Source organism: Bombus flavifrons, chromosome 2 (genome assembly GCF_040668555.2).
Source record: "Bombus flavifrons isolate JBK064 chromosome 2, iyBomFlav1_principal, whole genome shotgun sequence".
Taxonomy (NCBI): Eukaryota; Metazoa; Arthropoda; class Insecta; order Hymenoptera; family Apidae; genus Bombus; species Bombus flavifrons.
In genome coordinates this window covers 15,603,575-15,622,672 of record NC_138443.1, presented here as the reverse complement: position 1 = coordinate 15,622,672, position 19,098 = coordinate 15,603,575, and the positions used below count along the sequence as shown (strand labels likewise).

The 19,098-nt window shown below is 33.9% G+C and overlaps 1 protein-coding gene across 2 annotated transcripts in view; it reads left to right on the top strand.

Moving 5' to 3' along the window:
- Positions 1–19,098, top strand: part of LOC138189991 (protein fem-1 homolog CG6966) — a 39,922-nt gene that overhangs the window by 12,069 nt on the left and 8,755 nt on the right. Inside the window, exon 1 of one of the 2 annotated variants that reach the window (XM_069132371.1) lies at positions 12,011–12,186. The exons of the other annotated variant lie outside the window; for it this stretch is intronic. Coding sequence (XP_068988472.1) covers positions 12,148–12,186 — 39 coding nt within the window. The 5' untranslated portion in view covers positions 12,011–12,147. Of the gene's footprint in view, positions 1–12,010; positions 12,187–19,098 lie in introns of those variants that run through there. 2 annotated transcript variants of the gene reach the window in all.

The following is a 19,098-nucleotide window of genomic DNA, read 5'->3' as shown; positions in this document are numbered from 1 at the left end:
AGCCATGGGCCTATGGGTTTAAGAAAAACTGGCTTGTCTACACCTCGCTGCGTCATCTGTGCAAAGCATGTTCCTAAAAAAGACTACGAGGCTGAGAGCCCCTTCAAATTAATTTAGTGCTAAACAATACTCAATGGCTTCGAGGACTAGGAAAACTAAATAATAGAAAAGATGTAGAGTTTTCCTAGAAGTGAGAATCACTTCAACAATTTATATCGATAATTTCCTTTAATATAAAGATGTGGTATTTATATCTTCCTATATTTCTACGTTTATTAATATTAATTCTTTTTATAATAATCTGTAAGAAAATCTAGCTTATCCTCGTTCATACGGTTCTCCTCTCAAGCTTCCTGTTTATCCTCTACACAATGTCATTTCTAATTTCACGCGAACAAAAAGATATGACATCCTGTATAATATCTAGCTACTCTTGAAGTTGTCGGTAAGCTTATTCGTGTCGAAGTTCCTCATTCTTTTATACGGTATATGCAAGTTGAATTGAACTATCTAACGTCGCGTTCACATGATCATTGAAATAAATGATGTAAGATCGCGTTATCTCGCTGGTTTGTACGTATATTGGTATTCTTTGTTGATATGAGAAACTTTCCTCAATTACGGACAATAAAATCATATCACCGTATTACTGTAGTAGCAACGTGTAACGTTCCAATGATAGTGTGATAGTGTGAGCGTGGCTTAATCCCTCTGCTACCTAGTCAACCAGTCGAGAAATAATCGTCACAGTGAAAGATTTTATCCAGTACCTTGACACTGGCAAGTTATCTGCCCTTCGTGTCGTATCTCTTCCTGTATCATATTCTGGTCGAAATTGGAATTTTCCTAGTCGATCTTTTCTAATATCTTTTGTAGTAAATGAAAAGTTGAGCGCGTTTCTAATACATTTATATGTTTATTATTTTCTCGATGGAGCGATACTTAGAAGAATGAGAATATTTCAATATTGAGTTTTAAATCGATATTTTATGCGTAATTAAATCAATTATTATTATCAATTGATTAGTAACAGATAAAAAAGTCAATTGCCTCATCAATTAAAGTTGATTAGAGATTAGATTAAAGTAGGTTAAAGTAGAGATAAACAAATTATTATTATAGAATCGATTAAAATACGTGGCTATTGTATAGCGAAGTTAAACAATAATTTGTTACACGAAGACAATCGAGAATTTAATAATACAAATTGTGTGCAAAGCTGTTTTGTTGTATCCGAAGCACTTGGAAACTTGGAACGAGTTCTGCATCGTTTCACAACACGTTCGCCAGTTTAAATCTTTATTTAGTCAACCTCGACGAGACGAGAATGTTTCTCCATACGTTCCAAGTATGTACCATCGATTTTTCATTGTCCTTCCTTATCGCTTCTGGCCAAGTCAGCGGTTCACTGACTAAGCAGGTTATTGTCTTTCTACATTGCTGGACGATTGTATGTATCAAGATTCGTGGAAATTTTCTTAAGGACAAATGCGCATCGTAATTTATCCACGCGTTTCCAGCGACAAGATTGATAGATAAGCCTTGAACAATATTTTACTAAACAAATATATGATTTTGACATTGAATACTGAACAAGATTGTTTGGGTTTTTTAAACGTTTTACTCAAGAATTCAGCAAAGATATTTCCATAGATAATGCAGACAAGATTAAGCATGCAGAATTTAATTAAACAGAAAGATGTATTTAAAAATGAAATTATTCCTAAATTATTCGTCGCATCATGAGATTGTTCGAACAAGAATTCATTAATATAGAAAACGTAACTTCATTCTCTGAAAATTTCTCGACTTTAGGTACCAAAATAATTATTCTTTGCTTTTTAAATTAATCGTTCAGAAAGTAAATATTTAACGCTAGATCAAGACCAGTCTCTGATGTGTATTTAAATATACTGTGTATAAAGTGTACATTAAATACGCCAGTAGCATGTTAATATTTTTAGTGATACCACGAAGAAAGATATCGATGAAATTCGTAATTTTAACGAATTTAGCGGTTCTACTCTTACCGTCGATAAAATATATCAGTTTACCTTCTGTGTGACTCATATTTCCATAAATATCTTTCCGCGATATTTCTATATTACGCGTGTATCAAACAAAGCATTTAGTTTCATAAGATACCTCCAAATTTCATTGTTCCATCATCTTTTCCACAATTTTATACTACGCGTAACGTATAACGGACTTTCACTTCACCTTTATATTTCTCTTTGCCTCGGTGATCCGTGTTAACCCCTTTTTCTCGCAGTTGCAATTAATTTGTCCGTGCTGCATACAGCAAGGGAAATCTACGGTGTACGAACGACGGGGATTGAAGAGTGACTCGCGAGGTACATGCGAGTCAACTCTCCCGGCACGTTCTAATATTACTCGGTGGACGAGGTAGTGAGTCAGAGGCATAACCAGGCGCAGAAAAGACGTCACTCAGAATGGAGAGAAAGACTAAAATGCTTGGTGCGCCTACGTTGTCTTTTAATATATTCCGCGATCTTCTATTTACCCTTATTCACGCGGGAAATCAAACAGCGGCTGGAACGTCAAAGGGAGGATTTCAACTTATTAACTGGGTCGTTTCTTAACCAGAAAGTTTTATTATTATAATGGGTTGACAACTGAGTGATTGCGGAGTTTATCATTAGGTGCTAAATGACAAATAATAAATAGAATCAACCGATGAAACGAAGGACAGAAACACGATAAGAACATCTTTTCTATTGATTTTCTAATGTCAACGCCGTTTCCTGCTTGGAAACGGGGGAATATGAAGTAATCGAAAATAATTGAAAATAAAGGTAACGAAGAGCGTCTTGAGTTTTAAGATGCACATCTTTTGAAAATAGCTGTCAAGTTGACGAAATTTTGTGGAAGGTAAATATACGATTATAAGCATAATATTTTAATATTATGACGAATAATATTATGAAGATTTTGAAGAAGATGAGACGTATTTATAGCTGCAAAAGCAAATATTGTAGAAAGGCAATTTTGGTAACATAGGGTTGATCGACAACGTAACGAGTTTTTCAATTGTTTTCCTGTAAAGAATAGAAAGTATAGCTTATCATTTTCTTCCTCTGTGCTCTTCGACAGATAAAGATAGATTAAATGTAGTTTAGTTTTAAGGTAGTCTCGATCTTGGAAAATATAACTACGCGTGAACCGATTTTAAAGGGAAGGTCTGTAGATAAAGAAAATTCTTAGGGATTCAAGTCACGAGTTAACTTGCCTTCTGTGATGAACGAGTTAAATCGTCATATATTTTCCTTTTTCAATATCATACCTTACGAAGAGTCGAACGGAATTTTTACAAGGACGGATTTCCGGGAATCCCACCTTTAAATATATTTTTCTCGCCTACGGGCACGTGTTTCACTAATCGGATTGAAATTTCCAGAAAGCATAGATTTGAAAACAATCGACTCGTGTTATGTTATTGAATTATGGTTATAGGATGGAAGATTTTCAAGTCCGGGGATTTTCCGTTCGAACGATATCTTTTTTTATTCGTTTCTGTTGCTGTTTTCTCACATTGGAAGGATTATTTCCACGAATAACGAAACAACTTTTTAAGCATGCGAAGAAAATGAAAACCGATATCTGGCCACTCGTATTCAAATTATTTTAATAATCGGATCTTCGAAGTACATATTTATCGCTATAATGTGACTATATTTAAATAAATTTTCCAGAAAATATCACCTATCGCGTAATACATATGTATAAATGCGCGTTTCTTATCACAAGAATGTAATTTGTGTTTTATCTTGACTTACAAAATAATACATTTTCTTTTCTTTAGTTTTAAAAAGATGATATATTTTCTACTAATGCTTTGTAATGCATTTATTCATGTTACTTGAATCATTTCGTTTCTATATGAAACATCGAGGACAAAGGTGAAGTCATATGTTTCCTTCACAAATATGACTTTATAACGTTAATTTGTTCCAGTAAGAAACTATATTGATCACATTTGTACACCAAATCCAAATAACGTGACAGAATCGGTTGTTACATCGAGTATTTTACGTTAACATCTATCTTTTAGACAGCGAATTATTTGATTTATTGTGTGGTGGATTTAGTCCACGATTTTTCTACCATACGAAGCCTTTCGTTATTTATTCAACACGTCTTCCAGGATGTCCTTTAATTAGTCTTCTGACGATCAATAGCAACTTAGACGTCATAACTGCACGATGATTATTAATGTACGGTACATATGCCCTGTAAATGACATTTCTATTTAAATTTTCGTTCGTGGACTTTATCGGTACGCAAAAGGTCAACTTGAAGGAGGAGGATCCTCTTTGACGTTCATTAACATTTCACAGACAATGTGACGATGATAATGTCGGTCACTAGCAACTTGCTAATTTCTTGTAAATATTCGTGAATCATCATCCAAGAATGTATTTAACAGATCCAAGTAAGTTCTTATTTTAAAATCGTATTTAACGGATAACAATGCAGAATACGTTATATTCTGTGTCTTGGTGTTTATCCATCTAAATATTGTTATAACAACTTAAAGCGATTTGAAAGTTTCTTATTTATTTAAATCCTTTATTTACATCTTTATTGTATTTGCTTGTAATTGTATTAACTTGAAGGACGCAACAAACAGATTGCTTGATATTTATATATTTCTATCTTGACAACTTAATTGTTGTGTATATTACGTTGCTAAAAGCATTCCATTTAACAATATTTCATAAAGATATCAATCTGTGAAAAAGTTTAGTCGTTTAAAAATCAGTTAAATCGACTTCTTCGGCTTTAACTTCATGAACCTAGAATCAAACATACGATAAACGCTTATTAAACACGACATTAGTACCACGTCAGAATAATTTACTTATAATTCTCAATGAGAATTGATTGTAAAATTCTTGCAAAAAAAAGAAACGTATTTCTATATGTGCAAGTATATCTTAACACAATGAGTTATTGACTTACATTCAAAACTTCTACAAAGAACGAAACAAAACTACATCTATAAGTCATATGCTTGCAATTGTTACGGGGCACAGGCGTTTCAAATTAGTCTCGGAGATTCCCCGGAATTTAATTCTTCTTCGTTATTTTGCTAAATATCTAAACTCTCAAATGAGACATACGTTTGTTCATATAAATTCGTACGATCTTTCTACAAAATGTTTACCTCGCGTCGATTCTGAATAAGATAAATAAGAACTTACGATGAAAAATGATATGGACATGATTCATTGTCATTTGTCTCTGAATAATACCCAGCTGCAAAACACCTTTAATTCTAGATTGTATTATGTAAAAGACCAATAATTTACACGTTTTATGATTATGATTTCTAAGAATAGGCCGCAAGAAAATTTATGATATAGTCTAAGAAGGTGTCTTTGAAATATAATTAATATAAGATGTAGTAATAAAATTGAGCCTCATACGTGCATTAGCTTTGCAGAATAAGCAGTAAGTTATTATTTTTTTTAATAAATGGATTCACACCCGATCAACAGATACGATTTATGTAGTACATTTGTAATAATGTATGGCTAATTTAACTTTTTCAAATAGTTTTTCCAACAGCCAAATGAATTGCTCGTGATTTTCAAATTGCATATTCGTACAATAATAAATTCATATAACGAACGAACTATACGTACGGATTAGAAGTATTTCATCATTGTAACTTAGGCAAATCTATGCGGATTCCTTCAATACATATTAATTAATTTGACCTATCATATTATTAACCTGACACGGGAAATGAAGTAATCAGAATTAAATGCCGATCAATGAATTAGTCTATTCGTATAAACAGACTAAAAAGTCTAAGAGTTTCCACTTCTTGAAATCTTTTCTCCTGAAAATTTGTTTTTGCGGTACCAATAAATAAATTGTAACGAAGTAACTTTCACTTTTTGCCATTTATGAATCAACCAATCAATCCATGGGTTTTTACGTTCATTTCTTTTTCCCATTTCGTTGGCAAGAATTCTCAACGAGAATATAATCTTTTATGTAAATAGGATCTTATCGAAGGAAATCTCATAACCGATATTGCTAGTCTTCTTGCGAAATTACGTTTTCTAAATATCCAGGAATCCCACGCACAGTAGATCGTTTGTAAGACGACGATACAAAAATTTTCGCGAGATTAAATTGCACGTGTATTTACACACGCGTGTATTTTATATACAGACATACGTATATCTACGTCTGCAGTTCTCTCACAATGATTTGTCATGAACGTTCAATGAATGAATTATGTACGTAGGTTTCTGAACACAATAATTTTTTTATTCAGGATTAATAAAATTAATTAAATGAGAATATTTTTGTTCAAGAATCTTGCTTATCTCGTGTAAATTAATTACCAATTATATTTTTGTAATAATAATTAAGTATTCCAAAAAAGTAAGTAATCTCGAGACTTGCCCTCCGAAATTTTTGTATGATTTCCTATGATCCAATAATGCTAGTTGAAGATTAATAAGAAATTTCACGATATTTAAAATTCTATTTCAATTTGTTAGATATACTGTCTGATATATCATAGAAATTTATATTATTAACATTACAAAACATTCGAACTGTATATGTATTACGTTAAATATTAATATTACACGATATACAGATCATTCTCTCTTTTTGAACATAAATTTCACATTAGCGCCAGAAAATTGGAAAAATCTTTTCGATCAAAGGATTATCTGTAACAATTTCTGAATAATTAATAATTCATTTAAAGGGACTGAGTAATTTATATCATTATCTCGCTTGAAACATTTAAAAATTATAATGTAAAGTATCATTTTCATTTACTTAGCCTTAAATTAGATTATGATTCCAGGCAAAGAGTTAGTCGTTTGAGAGAATTGTCAGAAAGCAAGACACGTCTGCATGAACCAATCATCGTTAAATTCGAAGGATAGAATTTTTATAAAATCAAAAACGTTCCAACTGAAAGCGTTATGCAGTTGCGTTGGCTAAATCTTTCCTAACAAAGAATTGCGTTACGCAGTGTGTACATATAAAGATCCTTTGTTTTATTAAGAATGTTGTTCTACCTCAATGCCGAGCAACATTTGGCTGATGAAATAACCAGTAACATAGCGTCACAATCACGTACGGAAAATGTGGTAGAATTTCTTGATATACGTGGAAAGAATTTTTTTTTTATGTGATTCATTCTTGTTTTCCTCGTGGATAATAGCGAATAAATCGCAAGAATATAAATCGGTGTCGCAGAAGGAGCGCGTGTGCGGTTGCAAACATTTTGGCAAAACGTTATTGTAACGAGAACAGAAGAATGTAGCGTAGCGACCTTGCAACTTACAACGAATCAGTTGTCGATGATTGCGTTCTACTTGTGATGTATATTATTGAATTTGTTAGAAGAATCTGTATTGTGTATGCGCTCAAGGATATTACGATCTCGAGTATTGAGAGAACTATCGAGTATTGGTAGAATCTACCTTCGTTGTAAATACAATTTTTTATATTCGCGAGACGTGCAAAAGGCGAGGTACGTAATTAAATTACGCTTCTACAGAAGTAAATTATCTGTAGTTATGACGCTTTTTTTTATATTTGTTTGTCTACCTTTTACACTTTCGTCGATTATATCGATCGCTTCTATCTACTACAGAAATGAAAGAAAAAAAAAAAGACAGATGCAATACACGCGTTGGTAGTACAGATGCTTTTATTGTCTTATTTGCTTCGAGTATGCAGGTAATCAGTAACGATTGCGACATGACGAAAAAAACATAAAGATCATTGCCGAGGATAATAAGTCGCTACTAATATCATGAAGATACAATAATATGTATCTTGTATGATTATTGTCTTCAATAGGAGTCCCCGACATAATGATTGTAAAGAATTTTAATAAGGAGTTTAATCTTTAAAGGATCTAAACACTGAATTCCCCGAATAGGTAGGAATTCTTCGATGCAAATCTGTCAATGTTTTCGAACGTTTGCGAACACCCAGTTCAGACATAGGAAACACCCAGCAGATCTCATAAAGGATATAATCTAACAAACACGAAGATAGTACCCCACTGGGGGTAGCCACCCACATGATAATCAAACAGCTAAAAAATTCTACCAAATGTCCAAATTGGACAAATTGTGAATGTGAAATATTAAATAAAAAAAAAAAAAACCAGTTCAGACAGAGTCTCATGGACGATTAAATTCTTTTATCGTTAGTTATTGCGAGTACAAATGTTGCGTGAGGCAGATCCACCGTATGCACAGGGATCCCTAAGAGGACTAAAATTTTTAGACAAAGCTGTAATAGCGATAAATAGTTATAAATAACGATTTTTCAAATATCCTCCATTCCTTGTTATCAGGTCCATGGTACCTCGCGCGATAGCCAAACATAAACATAACATAATATTCTAGGTCTTTGTGATCGTTATATTTTGTGTAATTTCTATTCTTGATTATTTGTATGTTGAGAAGAATTGTTTATTTGAACAATCGTACTTACTAAAAAAATATTTTATATTTGTCATTTTCTGTCATTGAACGTATATTTGTTAAATTATATGTACTCTTGATACTGTAAATACGCATAATGTCGAGAATTTAAACGAAATGGAATGTTGTTGTACCGAGTATATTTGTTATTCTTCGATCGTTAACGTATTGATTTAAATAACCAGCGATTTTATAACGTGTACATTATGTAAAATAGGTAATAACGCGCTTCATGATATACTCGGTTGATTTGTACTCACATTGATACTTCACTACCTGTAATACTTTTTGTAAATACCTTTCTCGAAAGTTTACGTAACAGTCTCGCTTGGAAAGTATAAGTAAATGTAATTTCATACAACATCTAGTTACATAGTTAGCGATCATTTCTTTCCCTATTACTTGCACAGTTCAACAATCTTACTCATTTCTTTCGCCTGACAACATCTCTGAACCATTGGTTTCCCGATTCATACGATCACCTCGTGTCTCACTTTCCAGGCAAGCAGTCGTAAAACATATAACTGAAATATTAGTAAGCAATTGCTTAGCTGTGTATAGAAAAACGCGAAGTCAGGTATACAATTTGTAACGTAATGACATAATAAAAGATTCGGTCCTTGATGTTAGGTAAATATAACGTAGTCCACGTGTTACCGTAATTCTCGTTTCTCACGTGTCTGCTGCCAATGTTAACTAGTCTCTCCAAAAGCATTCTATGATCATTCTATGCTACTTCGTATAAGAACCCCGTTTCCGCTATTATATCAGCAATGAGTGGCATTTTACATAAGTCCCACGACCATATGACGTTTCTCGTGTCGAGGATTTGCATCCGCGGGAAATTACACGTAATACCGGCGTACATATGATACCTGTTGCACTTCAACGGCACGTGTTACATAACCAACGATATGTCGTAGTTGATTGCGTAATTATACGTTTTTCTTATACGTCAGTATGACGCGTCATAGCGTTACGTTCGAAGAGTAATTAATCCCTCACTGTTAAGTGACGCGAATCACGTTTGTTATATGTCTACTGATCGAATTTCTGTTATCATACATTGATGTCAATAACCTTTGCACGAAAATTCTATATACGAAACAAACAACGGTATAGTAAATATTTGATAACTCGAAGACGGGAGGAGATGATTTTAATTTATTTTGTTTATAATGCAAAACGAACGATACAGCAGGTGGCTAGAAGTGTTCACCGTTCTTAACCCTTTCGCTACGTATGTCGCCTATAGACGGCATCCGCGTGACGACCTGTGTGGACGGGTGTCGTCTATAGACGACGTCCGCGCGATGGCCTGTGTGCACGAGCGTCGTCTATAGGCGACGTTCGCGGGATACCACTTAACCATGAGCCCCGCGCGACGTATGAACGCTTTCCGTCGCAGTGCTCCGTTCAGTACTGCTATTCCGGCGGCACGGTGGCCCGTACAGCGGTGTCACTCCGACGGAGCACACTGCCGAAAGGGCTAATTATCAAGCAACACGACGTTTATTACTAATCAAAAATATTAATTTATGTAAAATTTTACACTTTTTTACGATTATACAACCAAAGAGGCCACACTGTATGTTTCTTATTTGAACAGAAAGAAGATTTTATTTCTGTTGGCTACTGCGACGTAATTGTAAAAGATAGAGCAGCGGAATCTGCCTGTACCAGTATAGATGTGCTTTACGTAAATTATTGTAAAATCTATTTTTAAAACACCGCGGTTTTTAACTTGTACCTCACGTCCGAATCGATATCACGCGTATATTGTAAAATTACATGCCAACTCGAATCTGAGACTGTGAGCGTGTTATGAACCAATAAGCCTATTAATGTTGCCTCTGTGGTCGTTAACGACATCAATTATGATACGTAAATAAGGAAGTATTTTTCATTTCTCCGGTTTTTTTTTTTTTTTTTTTTTGTTTTTAACTATGTATTTAATGGTTCATTCTAGATAAACTGATCGATGGTCTGTACTTCTTCAAAAAACGACGTAAACAATGTGTCGGCGAAGTACAAAGCGCTTTATCGATCATCCAGTCGTCTGAGATTTTTATTACTCAATTTCCTATATACGGAGTGATCGCAAAAATAGAAACGAGATAAATCTCTACTAAAATAAAATACGATATCCTAACTAAAATAACTACAAAATGAAAGAATAACAAGTATACGAATGTTGAAACGATCAATCTCTTAAAATTATTCCTTAAGTAAAAAGAAAAAAAGGTTGTTAAAGTGAAATGACTTAAGACGTTACATTAGAATACGTAACCCCTGTGTGTGTTTTCTTTACGTAATATTACGTAGTGTTAATGGTTAAATCTCTAGATAAACGGTAATCGTTCGGTGATCCGGAAAAATCGGCTGCCCGAACGGAGTCTGTGTCTGTCAATTAGTTCGGAAAATTGGATTTTCTTCGTTTGAACGGAGTCGATATTAAAGCAGATATAGCACGACGAACGATAGGTATGACGTAGCGAACGTATCTCATAACGCGCATACGCGCCAACTATATTCCTGTTGTGTAACAACCGGTAAGAGTTGATCAGGAAGAACAATTAGAAAGTGTACACGGTGGTGTTCTGGCGCATAAGCAAGCTTATGCGACCGTCGGTGCTGTTGCATAAATATCGATACGCAGGGCCTACTTTCTCGCATTTTATACGTATTCCTGTGTTCGAGCTGACCACCTCTTTTCAATCCTGCACCTGGTAAAGAAGGTCCCTCCTTTCCTCTTTCACTACACGATCTATCTTTCTCCTACTCTTTCGCTTAGCTCGCCAGAATCTCGCGGCACGCGTACTTCGGGGAAGTTCCAAACGAACAGTGTCGCTTCAAATAACAGGCTTCGCTCGTTCTTTCCTTTACCAGAGCTCGTAGCGTCATTTTCTGTATTTATTTCCTCGGTCTCAGATCAGTCGGTCACTGTGCGATTGTCAGTCGGTCGGCTCATCGATTACCCATCGGCCGTCTCGTTTAGTTTCTAATTTCCTCTCGCGTGGTCGAAGTTCAGCTACATAAACTCTTCGTTTTTAAGTTCGTCGCATTACGCATTCAGTTTCGCGTTTCATGCTTATTAAAAGTGCTTTCTCATTCGCGTCTAGACGATGATAAACTGCTATATTTCGAAGGTGTTGATGTCGTGGCAGAGTGAACCATTCCGCGAGTGTGTTTGCCATAAAAGATATGTATATCCGGAAGAAAAATATTTTACTGTTTCTTTAACTGTTTTTGCGGTCACTGTGCTTAATTGAATGGAATTTCTAAATTACGTAGGATTTCATATTTTATGTCGTGTTCAGTGTATTTAATTGAACGAAATTTTGGAATCGTATAAAATTTGAAATCTTTGTACGCCAATCAGAATAATCGTAAAATTGAGATATAGTGAAATGACTGAATTATTCTAAAATAGATCGAGGATAGATTATAATAAATAGATCACAATCAGATCTTTTACTTTATAAGACAGCGTGTTATACTTAAATCACGAGTCGTATAATCGTTAAATCATTGTGCTATTCGGGTCACTTAAATACAGCTATTTCAGTAATCGCGCGTGTTAAAAAATATATCCGGCCGAGAGGCAAATTCGTTAATTGTGCCTGGAGAAAAGGAGAACGAGAAAATGGAGTACGAGGTGAACGATGAAGATTATTTTACACGAGTGAGTTTTGAATTCCACTTCGTTGATTATGTATTTTTCTTATGTATGCTTCTTCACTTTGTTGACAATACTTTCACAAGTTGGAATCATTAAAAGTACCGATAAGGAATTAAAAGTCGGTCAGATATGTTAATAACGTTTAGTCTATTGCTGAACATGAAATTGCACGCTATTTATTATACAAAGCTGCAATCATACAATCCCTTCAGTCAAACAATGCCTAAAACGTTAAATAACGTTTATATATAACGTTGAAGCGTTCTTATTTTCTTATCTCGTTGATGTGCAGCAATTTTTTCAAAAACGAGGTAACTGCATAATTTACCGTTAAAAACCTGCATACCTCTAATTAACACATATATCCTAGAATTTTAATATATTCTTTATCTCAAATCACGTAACGTCATACAATCGTTGACAATAATTTTTATAAAAATATAGGACAAAATCTCGTGATCGAGTGACGACGAATTTTTGGAACGTATTTGAAATAAAGAAACACATGTTCTAAGATATACCGAGTAGGTTAAAGTATATATTTATTTTCTTCGTGAAATATCGAGACAACAGTTTTAAAACGGTAGGAATATTTTAGTTGTTGAAATGGAACAAGTTTTTGTAACGGCGAAGATTTCTATATAAAGACTTGTGTATTATAACAGGATGACCTGCGGCTACATTTAAGAATTTCTCTGCAATTACACACGCGTTTCTCAGCGTTACTTTTCCTGGTTGTTATGAAGGAAAATTAGTACCTTCGAATAATTGCACTTATTTACTTTCGCATAGATAACGAAAGAAGGATATTAAAGTGAAATACCCATTATGCTCAAAGAAAAACAGGATACTTTTGACAATTCTGTACCGCGACGTTCATCGTTCGTGGTAGTCTAGAAAGAGAAGAAAAAAATAGAAGAATATTTTGATCTCTTTACGCTACGTTTCAATTTTCTTCAACAAAATATTCATCATACGCAATAACTGTGAGTATTTAGATCTGCGAGTAACTATACGCACCCCGAAAGGACAATTTGCGGATCTCCTATGAAAAGTTATTTTGATAAAATTGATTTTCCAACTTTTATTCGACGATAAATCAAGATACAGATCATTTTCTACGATAACGATTCTACAATGTTTACAATGACGAAAAAAATTTGATAAGGATCATTTTCCTTATGAACTTGTCAGTTATCGTCCTTAAAACTTGAAAAATTCAAACTAATTTGCTGCTTACTAAAAGGAACATTACAAAAATACAATGAAAAACGAGGATGAAAGGTTACAAAAAAGTTGAAAATTTTAAGAGAATTTGTCGTTCAGCGGCTTTTTCGTCGGCGGTTATTTTCGTTTTTTAGATTTACATAATTTTTGAAAGTCCAATATATCTGTTAACGTTGGATGTGATCTTGGAATAGAACTTTTCGTCCGTGTTTTGAGGGGCGTGTATTTGCATTGAGGCAATCATGCGTCCTCAGCGTTCGTTGCCTGGAGAAAAATAAACTTTCCTGATCCGCGCCATACCGCGCCATGCCGCACTCTTCAGCTTCCTCTGTTCCTTCGAACACGCCTTTTGTTTTCACTATTTCTGAATAAACCGGGTATATACGCGATACATGTTTATTTATGACGGATCTTTCGATCGGCAAGAGCAAAATATATTATTCGCAGTTTCCAGGCACGTTTGTTAATTGTCATGCTGACTAGTCGAAGCAGCTGTTCCGAGGCCAACGCACTTGAAAAACAGCGACACTCTGACAATTGGTTTTATATACGAGACTCTACTACTCTAGTCACTAAAGTCTGGTGTATTAATAGAGTCGAGCTAAAATGATTCATGCGAACTATTTTCTATTGAATCTTAGATCTGCGGAACTTGGAAACATTCGATAATTGTACAAATATCGAGACCCAAGTGTCGCGATTATGGAGATACAGAGAACAGTTCTGTTTCTCGGAACTGCGATCTTAAACATGCCGAACGTAGAAAAGGACGACGCGAGTGAAAGAGAAAGAGGGACTGAGAGTCGAAGCGTTCGGCAAACATTAAAAACTGACCGAGAATATTAACTGAAAAAGCAAAATTTTGTATTTTTGATTTGTGATCAATGAAACGTTTATCAACGCGTTTGTTACGTTTTTCTGATTGAAACGACATCAAACACGATATACTTTGGGGCATATTTCCTCGCTTAATAAATGGCAAATAAATACGTATCGATAAATAAGTATAATTCAAATTATATCTTGTTTGGTGTCATTTTAATCAGAAAATACTCACGAATGCGTTAGTAAAAGCTTCGTTTAAAAAAAGTCAAAAATAAAAAAGTTTTACTTTCGAATTAGTACCTAGATACGATGTCCCAACGATATCTGAAATTGGATCATGTTACGCTACTTGATCATGGCGGATTCTCGAGCTTTCCGGTGCGTCAGGAAGAAGCCCCCCCCCCCACCTGCAATGGAGATACGACGACCGTGCAGTTACGCAGAGAATCCTTTTTTGCAATTATTCGAATGTTTCCATATATGCGTGGTAATATGCAAGGAAGTAAGAAAAGTTGAAAGAAGTAAGGCGAACCATTAGCTTCTTACTACAAAAGAATTTTAAGAAGAAATGAGAATAATGAGAATATTCTTTAAGTGAATCCTTATTAATATGAGAAAACATAAAGATATTTAACCCTTTGAGTGCTGAATACTCCCGGCGGAAGCTATCCGCGTAGATGGCACGCGCCTAGTGGTTGCGATCGTTGGGGACGGAATACTTTTTGAAATAAAAATTAATGATTTATATACGGCACTACTATAATATTCCTCTGCACTGCGAGTATCTCGATGACCTACCAGAAACTCCGAATCATTTTTGCTATGAGCTACCAGGTACTGTGAGACCATTTACAATCGTATTTAAAATGTCGCCATGGCGACAACAGCGGAGCTGTTACTTCCACTGACAATGTCGCCATGGCGGCGACAATAGAGCGCACAGGGATATTATTCGTTATTTAAAGCAATATAGTTTAATATATGTATAGGAGCTAAAAGTTTCTTTCGTTTTATATTATTTCATCGAATTATGTATGATCCATTTTGTTCTATTAAGATAAAGAGCACAATATTTGACAGATTAGGTTTCATGTTTGTAAAAGAAAAACAATCGTGGGACAATCTAATAGATACATAAGATAAGATATATCGTTAAAGCGATATTATATAATCATAATTCTCGCAATGTAATAAGAATCACGACTCCCCGCGAAGTATACAGAAGATAAACGGACTTTCATTTCTTTGTTTATCGCCGTTGTTAAGAAATGCACATGTATTGTCTCGTACATTAATGAAAGAGTTCATCCATAGCACTCAAAGCGTTAAAAACTAAATTTGTGTCAAGGTTAGAGATAATACAAATAGGTTTAATAGCTTTGCAATAGTACAGGATTGTGGGAAATCCACTTGAAGAAAAATAGAAAACTCAATTTTAAAAATAATTAAGAGACGAATATTATATAAAATGAAAAAAGAAAATAATTACCATAACGTGCATCGTGTAAACATATAAATGCACATCAGGAAAGTTAATTAACGCTGAAAATTTGTAAAATTGATCGTTAATGTGAGCACGATATCGAGGATTATACGGGCAAAATCAATGCTGATTTGAAGCGAACAGTTACGAGAAAGTGTATGGTTTCATCTCTGGTTACAGGCAATTTTATCCATAGATCGCGTTTCCATCGTTCTGTATAGATGGATTTCTAGAATGTCTTATTATTCGCCAGAAACAAAAACTGCATTTCGTGCCCCATCATGATCGAAATACAGGGTCGGATATCTTTAAATTAAAAATTCGAATTTTTCGAATTTCAATGGAATAAAAATAACAACGGGAAAATATTTTTAAAGAATATTGATGTTTAATTCTTATCATGGTCAACAAATTACAATATACTAACGTATGCGTATACGTGTATTGTAATAATTCAGTGTATATCGAGGTTGAATGAAAAAGCTGTGTAAACTAATTTCATTTTGTAGTCGGCAATAAAAAATTAATAACAATAATATACAGGGTGGTTGGTAACTGGTGGTACAAGCGAAAAGGGGATGATTCTACGCGAAAAAAGAAGTCGAAAATATAGAATAAAAATTTTTCTTTTGAGGCTTTGTTTTCGAGAAAATCGACTTTGAATTTTCGCTCGGTACGCGTCTCGTTATAACGGATCTCACTGTAGATCGTTGTCTCGATGGAAAAATTTAAAAAAAAAAGAAGAAAAAAGATTTTTATTCTATATTTTCGACTTCTTTTTTCGCGTAGAATCATCCCCTTTCCGCTTGTACTACCAGTTACCAACCACCCTGTATGTATACATTATATATTTATATCATGTTATACACGTTATAAGTAGATTAAGATGCATATTCGCGTACTTAGATCATCTTGAAGTAAGTATTTAGCTTAAAGTTAGATTACAGGAAGGTGTTAGACGTTACGAAATATTTGTCTCTGGAGTCAGTGATATTTGCTTATTTAAGACGCTGACATTAACTTTACTTTTTGTTATGTTACGTATACACTATCGACATACTTTATAATTATTCTGGAATTGACGTAATTTTCCCCGAGGCAAAGCGACAAAAGTGCAGTGAATAAAGAAACAATTAAACTTGGCATAGTTTTCTTTTTTTCTTTTTGAAGCTAGAATTATACAATTGCTGTAATCTCTTCATAATCACGGAGTTTACAACGAATTCTCTATACATATGAAAATGTTTCCACATTAGAATTTCAAATGATAAGATTAGAAACAAGTTATACAAATTATTAAAATTTGTATGTTACGACGTCGAAATTTCTAGGTTCCTTGGATATTGTACGGTTATTGTACTTCGTTCAGCTAATCAAATTGTCGATATCCTTCTCTTTAATATCTGTTACATTTTATGAATTACATACCGTGAATATAAATTTTCGCGAAATGAACTTTTTTGGAAAAGATTTCTTCCGATAATTTGTCAAAGTACTCGATGTTTAGCAGAAACTTGAATTTTAAGACCAACATTCGAAACGACGCAGCGTAAAGGAGAAATTTGATTTTCTTAATTATTTTCAAATTCGGCATTCAAATGCACAAGAAGTTACATATGCATATTTGTTCCAGGTGACTTCTATTTAAGAGAATTTTATTCCTTGTTCCAAGTTTAATAGCAAGAAGTATCATTCACCGTACTGTCATAGAATTTCAGAGTTTTTATCTTGTAGTAGGGTACATGAGATTGTCACGTGTATATTTCAACCGACATGCGAATACAAAATGTGTTCAAGGACAGTATGTACAATATCGGAGGGAAAAAAATTGTACTCAGTGAACCTCAAATAGTCGAGATTGCAATCTGAAACGGAAGAGAATAATATATGAATTCCGTGACAGATACGCGTTACAAGTTACCTGTTTGCATTTCTTACTGAATATTCGTGAAGCAACGTCTCAAGATAACGTCTCATAAAATAGTTTTATTCAGTTTCTTACTTTGCAGTCACGAAATGCCAGTTGTAATTCACGCTAAAAGTGTTGCGATACATTTTAATGAATGTAAGATCTCGTACTTCGAACGTAGAAAGATTTGTATTAAGCGTTTGTAGTTATTAATTAAGAATTTAACCATTCTTTGTTGCAGAAATTTCGTTAATCACAGAATATTCCGAACGTTTCTAACAATTTATTATTTTTATTATTAGGGAAACTTAGTTGTGTTCGCTGTATCGAGAGAGTAGTCGTTGTGTGATAGATTTGTAAATAAAGAAGAAGCAAAATGGAAGAGTACGGGAGATAGAAAGGGTAGAAAAGAAATTGAGACGAGAAAGGAAAGCTTGAAACTTTGCACGTATTATATAATATTGCAATATTACTAGTTTGAACTTTTTAAAAATGATCTTCTATCGTTACTATCATTGCCACTGTACTTGTTCGATCTGTTGATTAAGATCGCAAGATCTCTATCAAGTATTCTTCATATTAACTCAAACACAAAAGAGTAATCGGTTTACTTTTGGCCTAAAAATATATACATTTGCATCGTTTTTCGCGAAAATCGAAAAAATTTCACGTCCTTGCTATATCGTTCGGTTATAGAAACTGATTCACTGTAGTTTCTTCTTGGACTTGTTGCGCCTACGAAGACATCATCGATAGTTTTTATTTTCTTAACAAATAGACGTATACCGTTCGTCCTATATCCAAGAAGATGTGAAATAAACATAATAGCCATAAAATCTAAAATAGCAGTTATAAAATGAATTTATCATGCAAGCGTTAAAAATATGATGATTAACTATAGGGTAAAGTGAAATATCCTTCGCTTTAAACGCTGAAAACGTGTCGGAAACGTGACTTAAAATATTTAACAGAATACAGGCTATTATTAACATGAAATTGAATATACACAAGGAATGCGAAGAAAATGCAGTTTAGTCAAACTAAGAAAGTAAATAGGTTTCACGTCGCGTGTGTGAGAAACAGAGAGAGGTTCGATAATAATCTGGTGAAAACTGGTAAAACTAACTGACTAGCTATTATCTTTTGTTAATGGCTAATACACTGTGTCAATAATTAGAGCGATAAGATTCTTTGGTAGACAAATGCGGCCTGACAGGTAGGCACAGTAGCAATTCTATAACGTTAATAATTTAATAGCGTTATTATATATTATATATATTATATTTTAACAGATTATACATAGCACAAATTATGTATGGTTATTGTTATTATTATTGTATTATTTATTACACGGTAAATTCAATAATCAAAATATTCAATTTTATATAAATTCAATATACAATGTAAATAATACAAAAATATTGTATTTCGTTCAATCGTAAAAATTAGCTACGAGTAGAAGAATAATTTT